General features: G+C 34.8%; 1 protein-coding gene across 1 annotated transcript in view; it reads right to left on the minus strand.

Annotated features, from left to right (window-relative positions):
- Nucleotides 1-17393, minus strand: part of LOC132708105 (zinc finger protein 62 homolog) — a 29565-nt gene that overhangs the window by 6422 nt on the left and 5750 nt on the right. The window contains exon 2 of the mRNA XM_060680228.1: nt 1548-1770. Coding sequence (XP_060536211.1) covers nt 1548-1770 — 223 coding nt within the window. The remainder of the gene's footprint in view (nt 1-1547; nt 1771-17393) is intronic.

The following is a 17393-nucleotide window of genomic DNA, read 5'->3' on the forward strand; positions in this document are numbered from 1 at the left end:
CTGACATTTCTAAATATCTTAGGCGAATACATGCGAATATATATATATATATATATATATATATATATATATATATATATATATATATATATATATATATATATATATATACCATCCTAATACCATTCGATGGGTAATTAAAAACTACATTCCCTCTTAAGTCAAACAGTAGGGCACAAAGTTAAATTTTGGACACCATGTATAAGATTACTGCAAATTATTTCGCTTGCAAAACTTAAATACTTGTTCAGAATTGGAGAAATTGACCGTTAGCAAAATAACATAATTATGTATTATATAATTCTCTATTAATTTAACTTTTTTTACTATATTGTTAACTACAAACATATGGAAACCAAATATCATCATTAATTATTAGAAAAATAAGAAACTAAACATAGCTACCCAGCGAAAAAAGATGCTTGGTCTGAAGTAACACGACAATTTTTGTTCAATATACACCTAACAGACCAGTCTCTGAATAAGAAATATATAAGCTCAGTTTTGTCGTGATTTAAAACCAATCCATTAGCGGACTGTAATTAATTATATTTTAAACGACAACATCAGCGTTGAGGCTTAGTTCGTCCCATTTAGAACCACAATAAATACTGCGGTATTATCAACAATCAGTCCAAAGTAATTTTTGTGAAATTGCGAAAAGAAGAGGCTCCGACAACCACCCTGTGGAACTCCGTGAGTCACATTTTCATAACTAGACGAGTAACTCTATCAATCTTTCCTAATATTTTTTGTTGTCGGTAAGTCAGGAAGCTTTTAAGACAAGAAAGGGCATTTCCCCGAACACCACATCTCTCCAACTTTAGAAGTAATGGATTTATACTAATTAAATCAAATGGTCTTTATGGATCAAAGAAAGGGCTGTGATGAATTCTGGTCATAGTCAATATTATTTAGAATTTTATTATACAAGGAAACAATAGCGAGGTACTGTCGACAAATAAAAAACCAGCGGAATTCTTTTTTGAAAATTATACGTTTATCTTCATCGCACGTATACGATTTTAAAAATAGTGCCTCTTTAATCTGATTAGAATTTATTATGGAATATTTATTTAAACTTGAAGTTAATTCTGTAATCAATTGAGAAAAGTGGGTATTAGAAGTTTTTGTTGCCAAACCTAAATCCTCAATTTTTTTGTTAGTTGCTCCACTGATAAATGTTTTTATTCTCTTCATGCTTTTTTGATATTTGACACGTTGCAGGTTTCTTTTAAAGGTTTGTAAATATCTTTTGGGAGTAACTTACTTTTTATATACTTGACTTTAATTGTTAGTCACGCTGCCCTCTTGCAGTTTTGCTGATACCCAGAAAACAAGTTGAATAAAATATAAAGTGTGTTATTGTTATTGTAATCACAATAATGTGTTCATATCATTTAGGAAAAAATCTGGTAACCCTAACTTTTTGTTTTCTATTTAATCAAAATGTTATCAAGACAAATTGGACGCACGGTACAATAAATTTAGAACCTAAAAGTACCATCTGAACCCATGACGGAGAGCTAAATTAATGTGTTTATTACCTGTCCACACTCTTCACAAGTGAAATTAGCGGCGTGTTCGTTGCTCCGATGCTTTTCCAAATCCGCAACGCGACTGAATACCTTGATGCACTTTTCGCATTGAAATTTGAATCCCTCGTCGACGGCAGCTGAAAATTTTTTGTTCGATTTTCCTAAATTCCTCTGGTTCTTCCGCTTACGATCGCCTTTTTTGCTTTCGTGTATTTCGGATGTTGTATTACCGCTATAACCAAAACCTTTGTTATTATATATGATAGCAAAATCTCTTTGAAAATTGTTCCGACAGTAACTTGAGTTTTTCAGCATACTGAGCATAAGCAATATTTCGATACGCAGAGAGCGTGATGAAATGGTAACTGTTACCAGATAGCTTCTATGCGTAAAACCGTTTCAGCATTTTTCCTTTGCTTGGCCATCTGACTTTATATTACGTCGTTATATTCCTCACATATTTCAGCCTAGAAATTGATTAGAATTGAGGGAGTCGAATGGACTTGGAACACAAGGTCTGTTGGTGGATAATGCAATGAAGGACTTGCTTATTTAATTCAGTTGCTTTTTCAAAATTCAAAATTCTAATGAAACCTTTTCGTAAGCCGATCATAGAAACTGCATCATCTGTGCATGCTCCAACTAATTTTGATCATGGTAAGTCAAAATTTGTGAAGACCTTTTGAATTTCATTAAAAATGTCCTCTTTGTAGTGGTTCCCTTTAGCGACTGTAAAGCAAGCAATTTCTAAGTAACAGTAAACTTTAAATCAAAACCTAGCTGTTCGCTAGCTGAGCTGTTTTGGGACAAATCGGTGGAAAATGATTCAAGACCAGCCATACGTTGAGTCAATATTGTTTTTAGATCATTTTTAGACGTCGTACAACAGGACACACTGCAATACTGCAAACTTCTAACAAACACTCCTTGATAAGTTCTCCTTTAGCAAAAGATTTTAATGACTTTGCTAATTCTCAACTAATTTACTAGTTTCCATAACATTATCATGTTGTGATCTTTGTTTATGAGACATTTGCTGTGGAAATAGAACTAAAAAAAAACTCGGGACATCGACTTGCTTATATAGGCAAAATGGAGGAATAATAAATTTACCATTTTTAAAAATGTTTATTAATTAACACCAGTATGAAATTAAGAGTAGGTATTCTATATACACAAAATCCTCACATGTGTATCGCCACAACTACTTAGTTCAAAGAAGGGTAAAATATTTAAATGATTTTGCAAAGTCCGCTTTAGAAAATTATTTAGCGTCAAAAATTCCAAACCAAAATGAGAAGTATTATTACACTTTTCTGATTAGTCCCGTCTCCCTCTAAATAAAATTTGCGTCGCAAAATGAACAATGACTGATTTTGGCATACCCGTGACGATCGATTTTTCCTTCCTTTTTTTGAGACCGTTCTTCGAAGTAAATTGAATGATTGACGATTAACATGCCACACATTTGGAAAATATTATAAAAATTGGTAAGAAATTACCTTATATTACCTATATCAAGACATGACAGACACGAATATTGTTTCATTTGCAGTAATCAAGTAAATGTAGCTTAGATGGATGAACGTGCCCTAAGTTTCAAAGGAAATATGATGCCTGATCATCATCGGAAATAAACTTCAGCTATATCATTCCTGTTTTTCCAGGGTGTAAGGCCATGCCAAAATTCACAATATTATTGACTCTCTCGTCGCTGCTTTTTCTCGCCAATTTCGAATATATTATTTCACCTTTGCAAGAATTTCTAATGCATATTGCAAAAACCCATATGGTAGAAGACGTGATTTTCATTCAAGAACCAGGAAAGTGTCGAAAACTAAATGAGTGGTTTGTACATCAATCCACGAGGTCGTCTTCAAAGATCATCATCACCTACGACTACGGCATGGATATTGCCGTAACTGATTCTACGTGGATTTTCATCTTTGTCGAGACCGTGGACAACATTGATGTTATATTTCAAAAATTGGTGCGAGCGCCGTTTTTTCGCACTTTTTGCAAATTTGTGATCACGTTGTGCAAGAAAACGACGGGTGATCATTTCGTCCGGCCAATTTTGGACAAACTTTGGGACCACAGAGTTATAAAATTTATTCTAGTTTATTTCTATTACAGTCTTCAGGTGGTGTCCTACGACCCGTATTCGGATGGTTCCAAGGTCATGAATTTCAGCGGGGAAAAGAAATATGAAAACTTATTTCCAATCCGTCTCAGAAACCTTCACAAGCATTACATAAACGCTGTCTCATTTGAAACCCTTTTTGGGAAAGAAGTTGACTGGACGTCTGCAAACGAAAGGATGTTATTCACATTAATAGAGTCGCTCAACGGAACTATGAATATTATTTCTTTTGACCAAGAGATGCAGTGGCGAACCGCTCTGACATTGATAGAAACAGGAGAGGTAGAATTTTCTCCCAATTACTTTTCCATGTTACTACCTCTAAACCCACTGATAGAACACTCGTATCCTATCGCGCATAATGATATGGTAGCGGTAGTACCCAAACCCCGCCCGCTGAGTGGTTGGATCGATGTTGTTGCTATTTTAAGGCACAAGGTATTCCTTTCGTGTATTGTTGTTATATTAACCCTCGCCGGAGTAGATTTTGTAATATTTAAACAGCGTGACTTGGTCAATTCCATTTTCATTTACTACGGAAGCTTCTTGACAATTCCTTTTGACGAATTTGGCAGATATCGGTCCGTTCCCGCATTCGGATGGTTCCTTTACGTTGTGGTCGTTGGTGCGACGTTGAAGTCCTTCATGATGACAGAAATTTTAAACACCAAGTACGAGGAACCGATAGCAACAATCGAAGATTTGGACAAAAGCGACTTGGATGTCTACGAAATTTTCAAAACTCAATATATTCCGCAGATTCTTGTGGATCAGGTGCGTACGAAGAACTTTTCGGAGGTACATTCGATTGTTCTCGATCGCAAGCGTTGCTCGTTTATATTACCATATAGTTACGCCAAAAAGTTCATTAAATTTTACCAAGACCTACTGGGCGATGTTCCGTATGAAATCATGCCGCAACCGTTGATGCCCACGTTCGGCGTGTTTATGTTTAGGAAAAATTCGCCATTTCTGGATATTTTTCACGCTCTGTATTTGAGGAGCGCGCAGGCTGGAGACGGAGACAATGATTTGGAAATCAAAAAGGTTAGAAACCGGCTATCGGATACCCGGGTAATTTTGACTGTAAGTCATTTAAGCGGAGGATTTTTAATTCTTGTTATTGGTTGTATATTGTGTGTTATCGTTTTCCTCTTCGAGCTAGTGGCGGTGGAAATAAAATTCAACTAAATAAAAAATTACCAAAATTAATTAAACTACTTTATTCTACTCCCTTCTGTAAAATACTTAATCATACGCCGATCTAGCGCGCGGCAAGCGTCACTTTAGCATTTGAGTTTTTCATCTAACGGTCGTAGAGAAAGTATACTATCCAACAAGTTTAATAATGTTTTTAAGTCACTCCGTTTATTAACCACTCGCTCCGCTCGTGCCAAATAAACTCAAGTGCCGTTTACCGCGATTGTTGCATAATATACTATTGTAGTATATTTCAGACAGCTGTGAGTAATAATCACTTAATTGGATATGCTAAAAGAATAGAGAGTGGCCAGATAATAACTTCATTATTAATAATTTCATTATTTGCATTGATTCCATTGCAATTTGTTTTATCAAGTGCAGATAGGATCACCTGGGATCAATTTGTGAGTTTTGCCTATTGGTGTCCCTACACTAACACTGAAAATGGTGTATCCAGGTAGGATACTCCAGAAGGAAATAATTTTAGTTTAACATAATAAAAATTGCCGGTCCATCTCGAAAAGTAATTGTAAAGATTTGGGGTGAAAAAACAGTAATGCTGTTAGATTTAGAACTTTTATGTCACACGTCGGCATTATAAATATTTAGTATTTTTGAATTATGTATGTTCAAAAACTCCAAGTATTGAATTTTATCGCTACGGTTTTGGCAGTTATGGAGATATCTCAGCGTTCCAGTATTATTTGTACTTCTAAGTGTCTCAAAAAACTGGTATTAAAATTCAAGAATGCGATTACGTCCCCTGGCGGCGATTCCAGAAATTTAATTCAATTTAATTTTAAAGAAGCTCTTAATTTTTTATTTCAGTAAACAAAAACACTTTTACTGTTATAATGAGAATTTAAACTATTATCTCTTGCAATAACTGAAGTTCAGAAGGTATATGAGATCTTGAGCTTGGCATAATTTATGTTCTTTCTAATGCTAATTTTTATACCCTCATACCCTTCGGACATACTTTCAGTGTCTCCTTACACGATGCATGAGAATATATACCAATGTCGCTGATAGTAGTATTGACTTATATTAATTAATAATATTCATTTAATAAATTGATTTAATAATATTAACTTATGTACCTTAAAAAAGCTTATTAGAAACAGAATTTCTATGTCAAATTGATTAAAAGTTACGTACCTAAAATGCATAATGCTCTAAAGTTACCAAAAATTAATGATCAGCAGTGGATTAACAAAAGCTACACAGAAGTTGCAGAATTCTAAATGAATATCTTCAACATTTAATTATTTTGTGTGCAGGGCAGAAATTTAATTTCTTCATTTTTTTCAAGTCGATATATAGTTTTCGCTTGATTATAACAATCGTTAAAATGGCAGCATGCAGGGAATTATTATCATTATTATTTTTTACTTAAGTAATTGTCTATCTGCTTTATTAAAATACTTCAAAAGATCGAAGTATTGTAATTTTAAAAAAGAATGGTCTAGTTTATTAATGAGGAGTTGGCAGATATGCATTTTACAAGTGATTTTCCTAATAGAGTCATACCAGATGGGCGCTCATTTTCAAATGTACATAGAAGGTTGACCGAAACTGGTACTGTGAGAGTAAATAATAATTTAAAAGGGGGCCCCTCGAACTGTAAGAACACCAGAAAGTTAAGCAATTTTAAATTGTACTAGAAAAACAGGAAATAATCTAAATATATCGCACGTCTTGTTTTGGAAAATCTTGTCCGATTCTGAACGAGTCCAAGCGTTACTTCCCAAAGATTTTCCCTTGCGTGTTAATTTTTGTCAATGGTTTTTAGACAAAAGTGCGAATTATCGCTTGTTTGAGCTAGAGATACTATTTACAGATGAAGCTAACTTTTTCAGAAATGGCAGTAGTAACTTCTGCGATGTACGGTATTCATTGTGTATGTGAAATAATACATTATTTTAAAACCTGTCTCAAAAAAGTGGGATAGGGTTTCTCCAGTATTAGTATTGAATTAATAAAATGTTAATGTCAACGTAGAATATAATGTTAACATTAAAATAACAAAATACTACACTGTTTTCTAATTCCCACTCTACAAAATTTTGAGCGGATCACTAAATCATATAGAGAAAAAACATTTCATCAGAGTTAACCAAAAAAAAGTAAAAAAACCTACACAACACGCCTCTTTGAACCTCTACACATAGAGAGATGACATTGGTGTATAAAATAAAGTGTTTGGTTTGTTCTAATTATCGACATAACCCTCGATGGTGAAATTTATGGAAAAAAATTAACAATTGTAAAAAAGCACCTCTATGCAAAAAAATATTAACTTCGACCACAACGTTACAAATCAAATAAACTAACACAAACCATTAAAGTCAATAAAATATTTAAAGATAAAAAACAAACAATTTGTTAAAAAACCACACTGCGTATTGTCGAGACGGAAACTAAACAATTCGCAATAACCTAAAAATGTCATTCTCAAACCGGTCAATGCTACCAACTGCACAGCCAACTCTAACATATGTAAAACACCAAACAAAGGAAGGAATTTCAAACACGATAAAATTCATCCAAATATGCAACCCATTCCCATTTATATATCAATATGTTGATGATTTATTAACAGCAGTTCCGCCTTAACCTCATCGAATCTACACTTGACATTTTCAAATCCTTTCACTCCGATCCCACTTTTACGGTGGAGACCGAGACGGATCGCTCTGTCCCTTTCCTTGACACAAAGGTCATTCGCACTAAATAAAATTTAGTTATTCTTGATTGTCATAGAAAAGTTACTAGTTCTGGTAGATACATTCCCTTCATATCGTAAAAAATAGAAGATCAATATGATTGTAGCATTAACTAATCGCATTAGAAATATTTGTAACCATAGTCTATTAAATAAGAACTTAATGTTATTAAAGAACCTACTAATTAATAATAATTACCCACCATCGTTAATAAATACAATTCTCTTCTGTAATAGTGCCACTACAGATCAGCCTAATGTTTTACGACCATAGCTTAATATTAATAATGAGTTGCCTAGTTTTGGCAAACTACAGTATATAGATAGATTGTCTCCGGCTCTGATTAAGATCTTTAAGGATACTAATATAAAAATTGCCAATTACAACTTAAGACCCCTCAAATCTTTCTATTCCAATCTTAAAGATACTACCCCATCGTTACAAAAATCAGACGTTGTGTATTGCATTTAATGCTCTTGCAATTTAGTTTACGACGGTCACACTTCACAGAAGTTAAAAAAACGGTTAACACATCATAAAAGCGATTGTAAGTTAAAACCAAATATTACTAGTTTAAGTGCTCATGTCAATGATACTGGACATAGGGTCATGTACGATGAGGCGGTGGTATTAAAGAGTGAAAAGAACCTCTTCAAACGTAAGTTTTTAGAGATGTGTTATATTAACTGTTGTAGTAATAGCCTCAACAGAAAGAAGGATGTTGAGGGCCTCTACACCTATCTTCTTAATCAGAACCTTACTGCGAAACATAAGCCACCAGAGTTTTTTGATACAATTAGGTTGTAGTGGGTGCTAAATTATTATTATCAATGTGTGTAACAGTTTCCTTTCTTTGTTCTTTCTCCCCGACCTATATGATTGTTTCTAATTGCCATTAACGTTAACTTAAAGACAATAACTTCTAGACAATAGGGAGTGTCGTTTTTTAACAAATTGTTTGTTTTTTATCTTTAAATATTTTATTGACTTTAATGGTTTGTGTTAGTTTATTTGATTTGTAACGTTGTGGTCGAAGTTAATATTTTTTTGCATAGAGGTGCAAGTATTTTTTACAATTGTTAATTTTTTTCCATAAATTTCACCATCGAGGGTTATGTCGATAATTAGAACAAACCAAACACTTTATTTTATATACCAATGTCATCTCTCTATGTGTAGAGGTTCAAAGAGGCGTGTTGTGTAGGTTTTTTTACTTTTTTTTGGTTAACTCTGATGAAATGTTTTTTCTCTATATGATTTAGTGATCCGCTCATAATTTTGTAGAGTGGGAATTAGAAAACAGTCTAGTATTTTGTTATTTTAATGTTAACATTATATTCTACGTTGACACTAACATTTTATTAATTCAATACTAATACTGGAGAAACCCTTTCCCACCTTTCGGAAACGGGTTTTAAAATAATGTATTATTTCACATACAAAATTAATACCGTACATCGCAGAAGTTACTACTTGCCTTGCCAAGGGACTAAAGTATCTGAAGTACTAGCAAAAATTGCAGCCGGAATTCTACTGTTTGATTTATTGAACCAACCCAGCAATAACAATTTAAATTGCGTTTGGCAGAAAAATATGGCTAATAACTAATAAACACTAGATATGGATACATCATTTTGAAAAATCAATACAAGCGAAAATATTGCGATGCTGAAAATGTTTTAGATAGATCAGACATGAATCAAAATTTTACACGACCAAATATTTATCAAATTACTAGTTCCTATTCTCCTAAAACGTCTAATATTCCATCAACCGTAACACACCTTTACTTTGTTCGCTTGGGGTTTAACATTAACTCTGTTAGAAAACCAATGGAACTAAACAGCCAGCCGACAATGAGGATTAAAAATCCACCAGCTAAATGATGCAGCGTCAAAATTGTTCTGGTATCAAAAAATTTATTTGTACGTTTGTTAACTTTGACGGTGTGTTGATCGATGTAGCCGGATTGGCCGCTTCTTAAACTGAACATCTGAAAGCTACTCAGAAAGACGGAATTCTTTCTAAAGCTGAAAGAGCCGAGCGTTGGTATAACTGATTCCGGCATGATTTCGTAAGGAAAATCGCCGTAAGATCGGATGACTCGTTTGGCATAATTTAGGGGTAATACGAACGAGGCTCGTTTATGTTCACCAATAATTGAGGTTATTGACGACCAATTCGCTTTCCGTCTTTGATCTTCGAGAGTCTCGGGAAACTCCTGCGTTGCGAAAATCGAGTAAACTGGCATATTGCTGCGGTCCAAATCCTCGATAGTCTCGATCGGAGCCTCGTACTTCAGGGTCAAAATGTCGGTCATCATGATTGATCTCAGTACCGCCCCAACGACTATGACGTAAAAAAACCAGCTTAACATGGTTACTGATCGGTACCGACTGAATTCTTTGAACGGCATAGACAAAAAGCTTCCGTAGTACACAAAAATTGAATCGGCTATGTTGCGGTCTTTGAAAGTCACAAAATCTACGCTTGTAAGTGCTAATATGACGACTATGGCCGACAGAAATATCTTGTTGAATAACAGCGTTATTATGTAGCTCCAACTACTCAGCGACCTGGATTTAGGAACCAACGCTACCATATCGTTGTGCATGGTGGGATAAGAGTAATCCATTAGAGGGTTTAAAGGGGGAAGTATTCCAACAAAAATGGGACAAAATTCTGTCTTTCCATTTTCCAACATATCTCGGGCTACTCGCCAGGCAAACGTCCCGGTCAAGTGCGTGATGTTTATAGTACCATTGAGCGCTTGTATGAGAGAGTAAATCATCATTTCGTTCGCAGATGACTTGTCGACGTTAGGTCCGATGTCAATGTCAAACAGGACAGCGCTCACTGAATGGTTATGCAAATTTTTTAGCTTATTCGGAAATAACCCATCGTATTTATTCGATCCGCTAAAATTCAATACCGTAGTGCCTTGGGCGTACGGATCATGCGACACTACTTGAAGACTGTAATAAAAGTAAACCACAACGAAATTTATAATTCTTTGATCCCAGAGTTGGTCGAAAAGTTGATTCAGAAATTTTTCGTCGCCGGTTTCGCAACACAACACAATCACAAACTTGCCAAAGGTGCGGAAGAACTGGACACTGGCCATTTGTTTAAATATGCGGCTAATCTCACTAACGTTCTCAGCAAAAACGAAAATCCATGTTAAATCTGTTAGAACCACGTTCATTTCGTACTCGTCAGTAATAATAATTTTTGTAGAAGTTGCGGAACACTTGATAAACCAGTCGCTTAAATTGGTGCATTTGTCCTGTTCTCTGGTTAGAACGATGTCTTTGCACTGGTACGTTTCTAATAGGTACGAAAGGAAACCTTGTAAAGGTACAAGATTAGGTTGAGAAACTACCGAAAAAAAGAGCAAGATCAAGAGCTTGCCCATATTTTCTTTGGTGAGGGTTGGTTTCACTTCCTAACGCGATATTTTCGATAACAATTTTGATCGAATTATAATATTATTTTAGATCATAACGCGTTATCCATCAAGTTCCCTTTATGCATGCAATTATCGAAATAACATTTTATTTGGTCATTTTTTTGAGATAATATAGGAATATTGATTGATTGATTGTCAGTCGCATTGGCAGTAACACGCGAGGTTACTTAAATTACAAGGAATAAATTCAATTAACTAAATTAACAGGCATGTAAAGAAGCCGTTTTTTTAAATATTTAACACCGAAAACAAAATATTACCGCCCATACTTTTACATCAACTTTTCTATTGTTTTTAATAACGAAGTCAAGCTTCCGCGCATATTTTCGAAATGTAAGGTGAATACAGGGCGTTTTCTAATTGAATGTCAATAATTAGAGTTGCAATTTTTGGGTCCATTTTAAATAGAAAACTTCATCTGAACATATTCCCTAAACGCCCTATCTTTTGAAATACAGGGTGATAAAGTTTTCAAAATATATATATATTTTTTGGATAACTATCGTATCACTTTAGATCTTTTAATGAAATTTGGTACGCAGGAGACATTATTTAGTGTACCACTTTTTTTTAATACACCAGTGGCACCAGTGGTACGTGTACAGAATTTCACCTGTCTATTTCGGCAGGCATTGATGGTATGCCACTGATTTCTCTTAAAATAAAAATTACTCTTACAATCTCCAATAATTTCTAAAGAAATTGAATTTCTTGTTTTTTTTCAATCCGATGTAAGGTTTTCGCTTAAAAAATAAAAATCTCTTTTCTACATGATCATAAATATATCGTTAATATTGCATAAATGAATGCAAAAATCAATATATTTTTTTAATTAAATCAGTAGCATTCCACTGACTGTCTATGAACAAATAATATTTTGGTTAATTAATTAATTTTGTTAATGTCAAAAATAAAATATCTATCCAAAACAAAATATCTAATTTTTAGTTACTAACTAGTGTTCTTTCCAAATCATCTTCTAACAACCCGCGATAATTATGGCCATTTAGCCTTTTTCGCAGAAAAAACGACCCAATTAAGTAATTTCCAACAATTCCAGCCCAAACATTGGATGAAAACTTTTCTTGATGTTTAAATTCTACATCTTCATGGGGTGTTTCATCGGCCCAAAATATGGTTATTGTGGAAATTTCTAATTGCATTTCTGGAAAAGTTAGCTTCCTCTGTAAATAGTATCTCTAGCTCAAACAAGCGATAATTCGCACGGCGAGTTTCTTGTGCTTTCTGTGTTCAATCACGGTGATATTTTATATGGAAACTGTTTAACGGCTTTGAAAAATCAAAGAATACAGAAAGTGCAGAATATCACATAAACTAGTGAGACTAAATGGTCGAACATGGAGAGCAGAAGAAAACTGCATGAAGCCTGTTTTTATCACAAAGTTCCATACTACAAAAGTCCTCAATCAATATCTGTACAGAAGGATTGTGTTCAGATCTCATGTTCATAATTTAAATATTAGATTTAGAGGTGCCATAACTCCTCCTCTACATAAAACAACACTATTCGATCAACACTAAGAAAAGAGCAACTCAAACAAAACTCTATATGCTGGAGATTATAATATCCGCACTATGAGAAGTGAAGAACATCTCGCCTGCTTAGAATACGAACTAAAGAACATAAAATGGGACGCCCTTGGAATTAGGGAGAAGAGGCTAAAAGGCGAAACGACTACCATCCTTAGATCAGGACACCTCCTATTCCAGAAGAACTCGGAAACAAATTCACATATCGGCGGCGTAGCTCTGCTAATTCACAAAAGATAGAAACACTTAGTCAACAAGACTGAATCTATATCAAACAGAGTGATATACGTGACCCTCAAGTTGAACGAATTATCAGTCTTCAAATTATCTGTGCATATGCACCTACTTCCACTTCGACCGATGAGGAATTACAACAATTCTATTAAGATTTATCTACCGCCAAAAACTCAGAAAACTCCACCTTATCTATTATACTTGGTGATTTTAATGGCAAGATAGGAGGCAAATCCCCAGCAGACCCACCCTATATCGGAAATTTAGGTCTTGGAACTCGAAATCAGAGAGGACAAACAATGCTGAATTTTCTTAACAAAGTACGTTTATATTGCATGAACACATTTTACAAGCGAATGTGCTCAGACGTCTCAGTTATCAACCGCTTTAACACTGGTAGCGACCATAGGCTAGTTAGAGCAAAGCTTCATATTAACACTAGATTAGAAAGGAAACGCAAAATGGAAAGAAATATTGGACCCACCATAAGCGAGCTAAGCCAGAAAGAGAAGGAGTTCAACCAATGCATAAACGCGAAACTACCAATAGAAGAGTTAAGACAACTGGAATTAAACGAACTCTGGACAAAAATTAACAGCAGTATTCCAACAGCAGTAAAGAAAGTTATTGGACTAACAAAACACAAAAATTCGAAATTCAGCCTAGAAACAGAACAACTTATAGAAGAACGCAGAAACACCAACAGAGGCTCACAGAACTACAAAGAACTCAACAAAAGAGTTAAGAAGGCAATCAGAAGAGATCAAAGGATGCAGAATACAAAACTGATCGAAGAGACTATCAAAAACAACGGGAACATGAGAGTTCTTCGTTCTAGACAATCGAAAGGCAAACTAACCATCCAGAAAATGAGAAATAGCCGAGGGGAAGTTGTTACTGAAATGGATAAAATTATCAGAACAGTCGAGGTCTTCTATCGGAACCTATACGGCCAATCAATAGCAAACCCAAACCAAGATCGATATGACAAGACAAACTCTATTATGAACGTAGGATCAGAAGAACTGGAACCTGTCGATAATGGCGAAATGGAAGCAGCTCTGAAACAACTCAAAAACTGCAAGACACCAGGAGAGGATCAAATCACAAGCGAGATGCTTAAAATGGGCGGAGAGACACTCAAAAAAGCACTCATAATTCTACTGAATAAATGCCTCGAGGAAGGTAGGATTCCAGAATCCTGGAAAAATGCAGAAGTCGTTCTTCCTTTTAAAAAAGGCGACAATACGAACATAGAAAATTACAGGCCAATTAGTCTGCTATCTGTTTTTTATAAGCTGTTAACCAAAATCATCACAAACCGCCTGAGCCAAAAATTTGATTTCTACCAACCAGTAGAGCAAGCCGGTTTCGGAAAAGGTTACAACACCATCGACCATATCCAGACAGTACTCCACATGGCCTTTATAGACTACCAGAAGGCGTTTGATTCAATCGAAATCTGGGCAGTGATGAATGCAATGAACAATGCCCGCGTAGACTTGAGATATACTCGCTTACTTCAATACATCTACGAGACTGCCACCCTACATGTAAGAATCAATGAAGACTGGATCACCGGAAAGATTCCAGTGACAAGAGGCGTTAGGCAAGGTGACACAATCTCACCTAAGTTATTTACCCTAGCTATTGAAGATACATTCAAACGTTTATCATAGGAAGAGAAGGGTATCGATATAGACGGAAAACGTCTCAACCACTTACGATTTGCGGACGACATCGTTCTCTTCAGCAGCAACACAAATGAGCTGACAACAATGATTCAAGAACTGAAAGATGCTTCCCAAGCTATAGACCTCCAAAAAACTAAACTTCTGAGCCCTGGCAATATAAAAGTCTCCATTGAAAATCACGAGCTAGGAAATGTCAAGGGATATATATATATATATATATATATATATATATATATATATATATATATATATATATATATATATATATATATATATATATATATATATATATATATATATATATATATATATATATATATATATATATATCTAGGACACAACATCCAGCTTGGGAAAGAAAATCAGACACAGAGATCACCCGAAGAATCAATCTCACCTGGGTAGCATTCGGGAAACTAAGCTATATTTTCCGCAACCCGACTATACCAGTGAATTTGAAAAAGAAGTTCTACAATATGTGTATCCCCAGTAACAACATACGGACTCGAGACTGTGACACTTACAGTGGGCAGTGCAAATCGACTCCGAGTCTGTCAAAGAGCAATAGAGAGAGAGCAATGCTGGGTGTAAGCCTAAGAGCCAGAAACGAAGAGATAAGGAGAAGAACAAGGGTCTATGACGTTGTAGAGCGGATAGTGAGTCTCAGATGGCGATGGGCAAGCGAGATGGATAGATGACATTCAACGACATGCTAAGAAAAACTGGATGCAAACCGCACAGCATATATATATATATATATATATATATATATATATATATATATATATATATATATATATATATATATATATATATATATATATATATATATATATATATATAAATAAATAAAAGGAAAGAGCTTCGCAGTTTCGTGTTGTACAGGGGCGCACTGCTTTTCTATTGTGCTCCTCGGACCACTATGGAACTGTCGCAAAATCGATGTAATTTGATTGTGAATACACCCTGTATAAAGTGTCCTTCACATCTCGTCGAACTTCAAATTTACGGCATACTTCGGTAAATATCAAAATTTGTACTGGTAAGTGCAATTTAAAATTATATTTTTTCAAATATCTTGTGTCCCCTGTATTATAGACGAAACCTCAAACTCTCTCTCTCAACATAGTTTAGGATACCGTTCATATTAAATTATCACATCCACATACGGCTCTATAAACCTTTATTCGTGACATTTTTTCAAGAATATACAGAGTTCGCGGCAAATTCAAAAATGGGTTCCCATTATAATTGAGAATCTAAAAGACCCTGAAAATTGTTCTTTTAGAGAGTAAATTATTCACCGTAAATCAAAATTCGTACAAACAATAGCTAATCCGTTCATACAGTGTTGTAGGCCGTATCAGGGGCCACAATTTTTGTATTTACGGTTTTCGTCTATCACATACGCTGTTCGAGATATTTCAAAAAATCCAAATGAAAATCACCATTTCCCGCCCTCAATATAGACGCAATGAAGCCATTTACAATTACCACGTACTGCATGGTTTCAGAAAACAACTAGTTTTTTGAAAACTATTTACTCCATTGGAAAAATTCGGATACCAGGAAACTAAGGAGATCTATCCTCTATTTCGAACATTGTTTTAATTATAATACAGGGTACGTCGTTTGTGGGCAAAAAATTCTAATAGATCCTTTAAATTTCCGCTTTTGTGCCTCGTGAAGGGTTAAAAAGAAGGCAATTTTAATTTTGTAACTCCAACGGTTCGAAACTTATTCTGGAAAAACCAAAAGACAAGAACGGAGAACGAACAAAAAAAATTTTTTTTTTCGACGGTGATCATTTCTGTACCAACCGCGATCCCATAGGATCTACTGTTACCGAGATATAAAATTTTTATACGAGCGCAGATACTTTCGAAAATTCAATTTCATCGATTTTTGAAAGTAACAAGATTGCTTTCGAAAAATCGTCGTTGAGCGGGGAAAATTCGGAGAGTGTACCGCGGACCAGATTTTAAATTCAAAAGGAAGCCAATTCGGGGATTTTGTCCTTGAGGGACACTTGCTTTTTTATCGTGCTCCTGCGGACCACTATGGAACTTTCGCAAAATCGATATCATTTTATTGTGAATACACCTTGTGTAAAGTGACCTTCACATCTCTGCGAACTTCAAAGTTACTGCAAACTTCGGTAAATATTAAAATTTGTACAAATAATAGCGTTGTCGAATGATATTTTTTCAAATATCTCGCACGCCCTGTATAATTGACAAAATCTGAAACTCTCTCTCGACACAGTTTACAATACTGTTCAAGTCAAATTATCCCATCTTTAGCAGTTTTTCATTTATGGCCAATAATTTAGCCCCAAAAACGGAAATTTTAAGGAACTTTAAGATTTTCTGCCAATAATCGACACACCCTGTATATAATTCAAACAATGTTCCAAATAGGGGTGATATCCCTGGATCTCCCATGTGTCCTGGTGTATGATTTTTTCCAATAGAGTAAGTGATTTTCAAGAAAATACTTGTTTTCTGAAACCATGCAGTACGCCGTAATAATCAATGACGTCATCGCGTCTCGATTGAAGGCGAGAAATTATGACTTTCATTTGGATTTTTTCAAATATCTCGAACAGCGTATGTAAATACAAAAAATTTACCTCTCGGTGTGGCTTATTACACTGTTTAAACCAATTGGCCATATTTTTCACGAATTTTGATTTACGGCTAATAATTTAATAGCGAAAAGAACGATTTTGATGGTCTTTTAGATTTTTGTCTATAATTGAAAAACCCTGCATACAATCGAGAAAATGTCTGAAATAAAAGTCATAGCCCTGGATCTTCCGCATTTTCTGGCTCT

The sequence above is a fragment of the Cylas formicarius genome, unplaced genomic scaffold, assembly GCF_029955315.1.
Source record: "Cylas formicarius isolate icCylForm1 unplaced genomic scaffold, icCylForm1.1 PGA_scaffold_10__41_contigs__length_53128322, whole genome shotgun sequence".
Classification (NCBI taxonomy): Eukaryota; Metazoa; Arthropoda; class Insecta; order Coleoptera; family Brentidae; genus Cylas; species Cylas formicarius.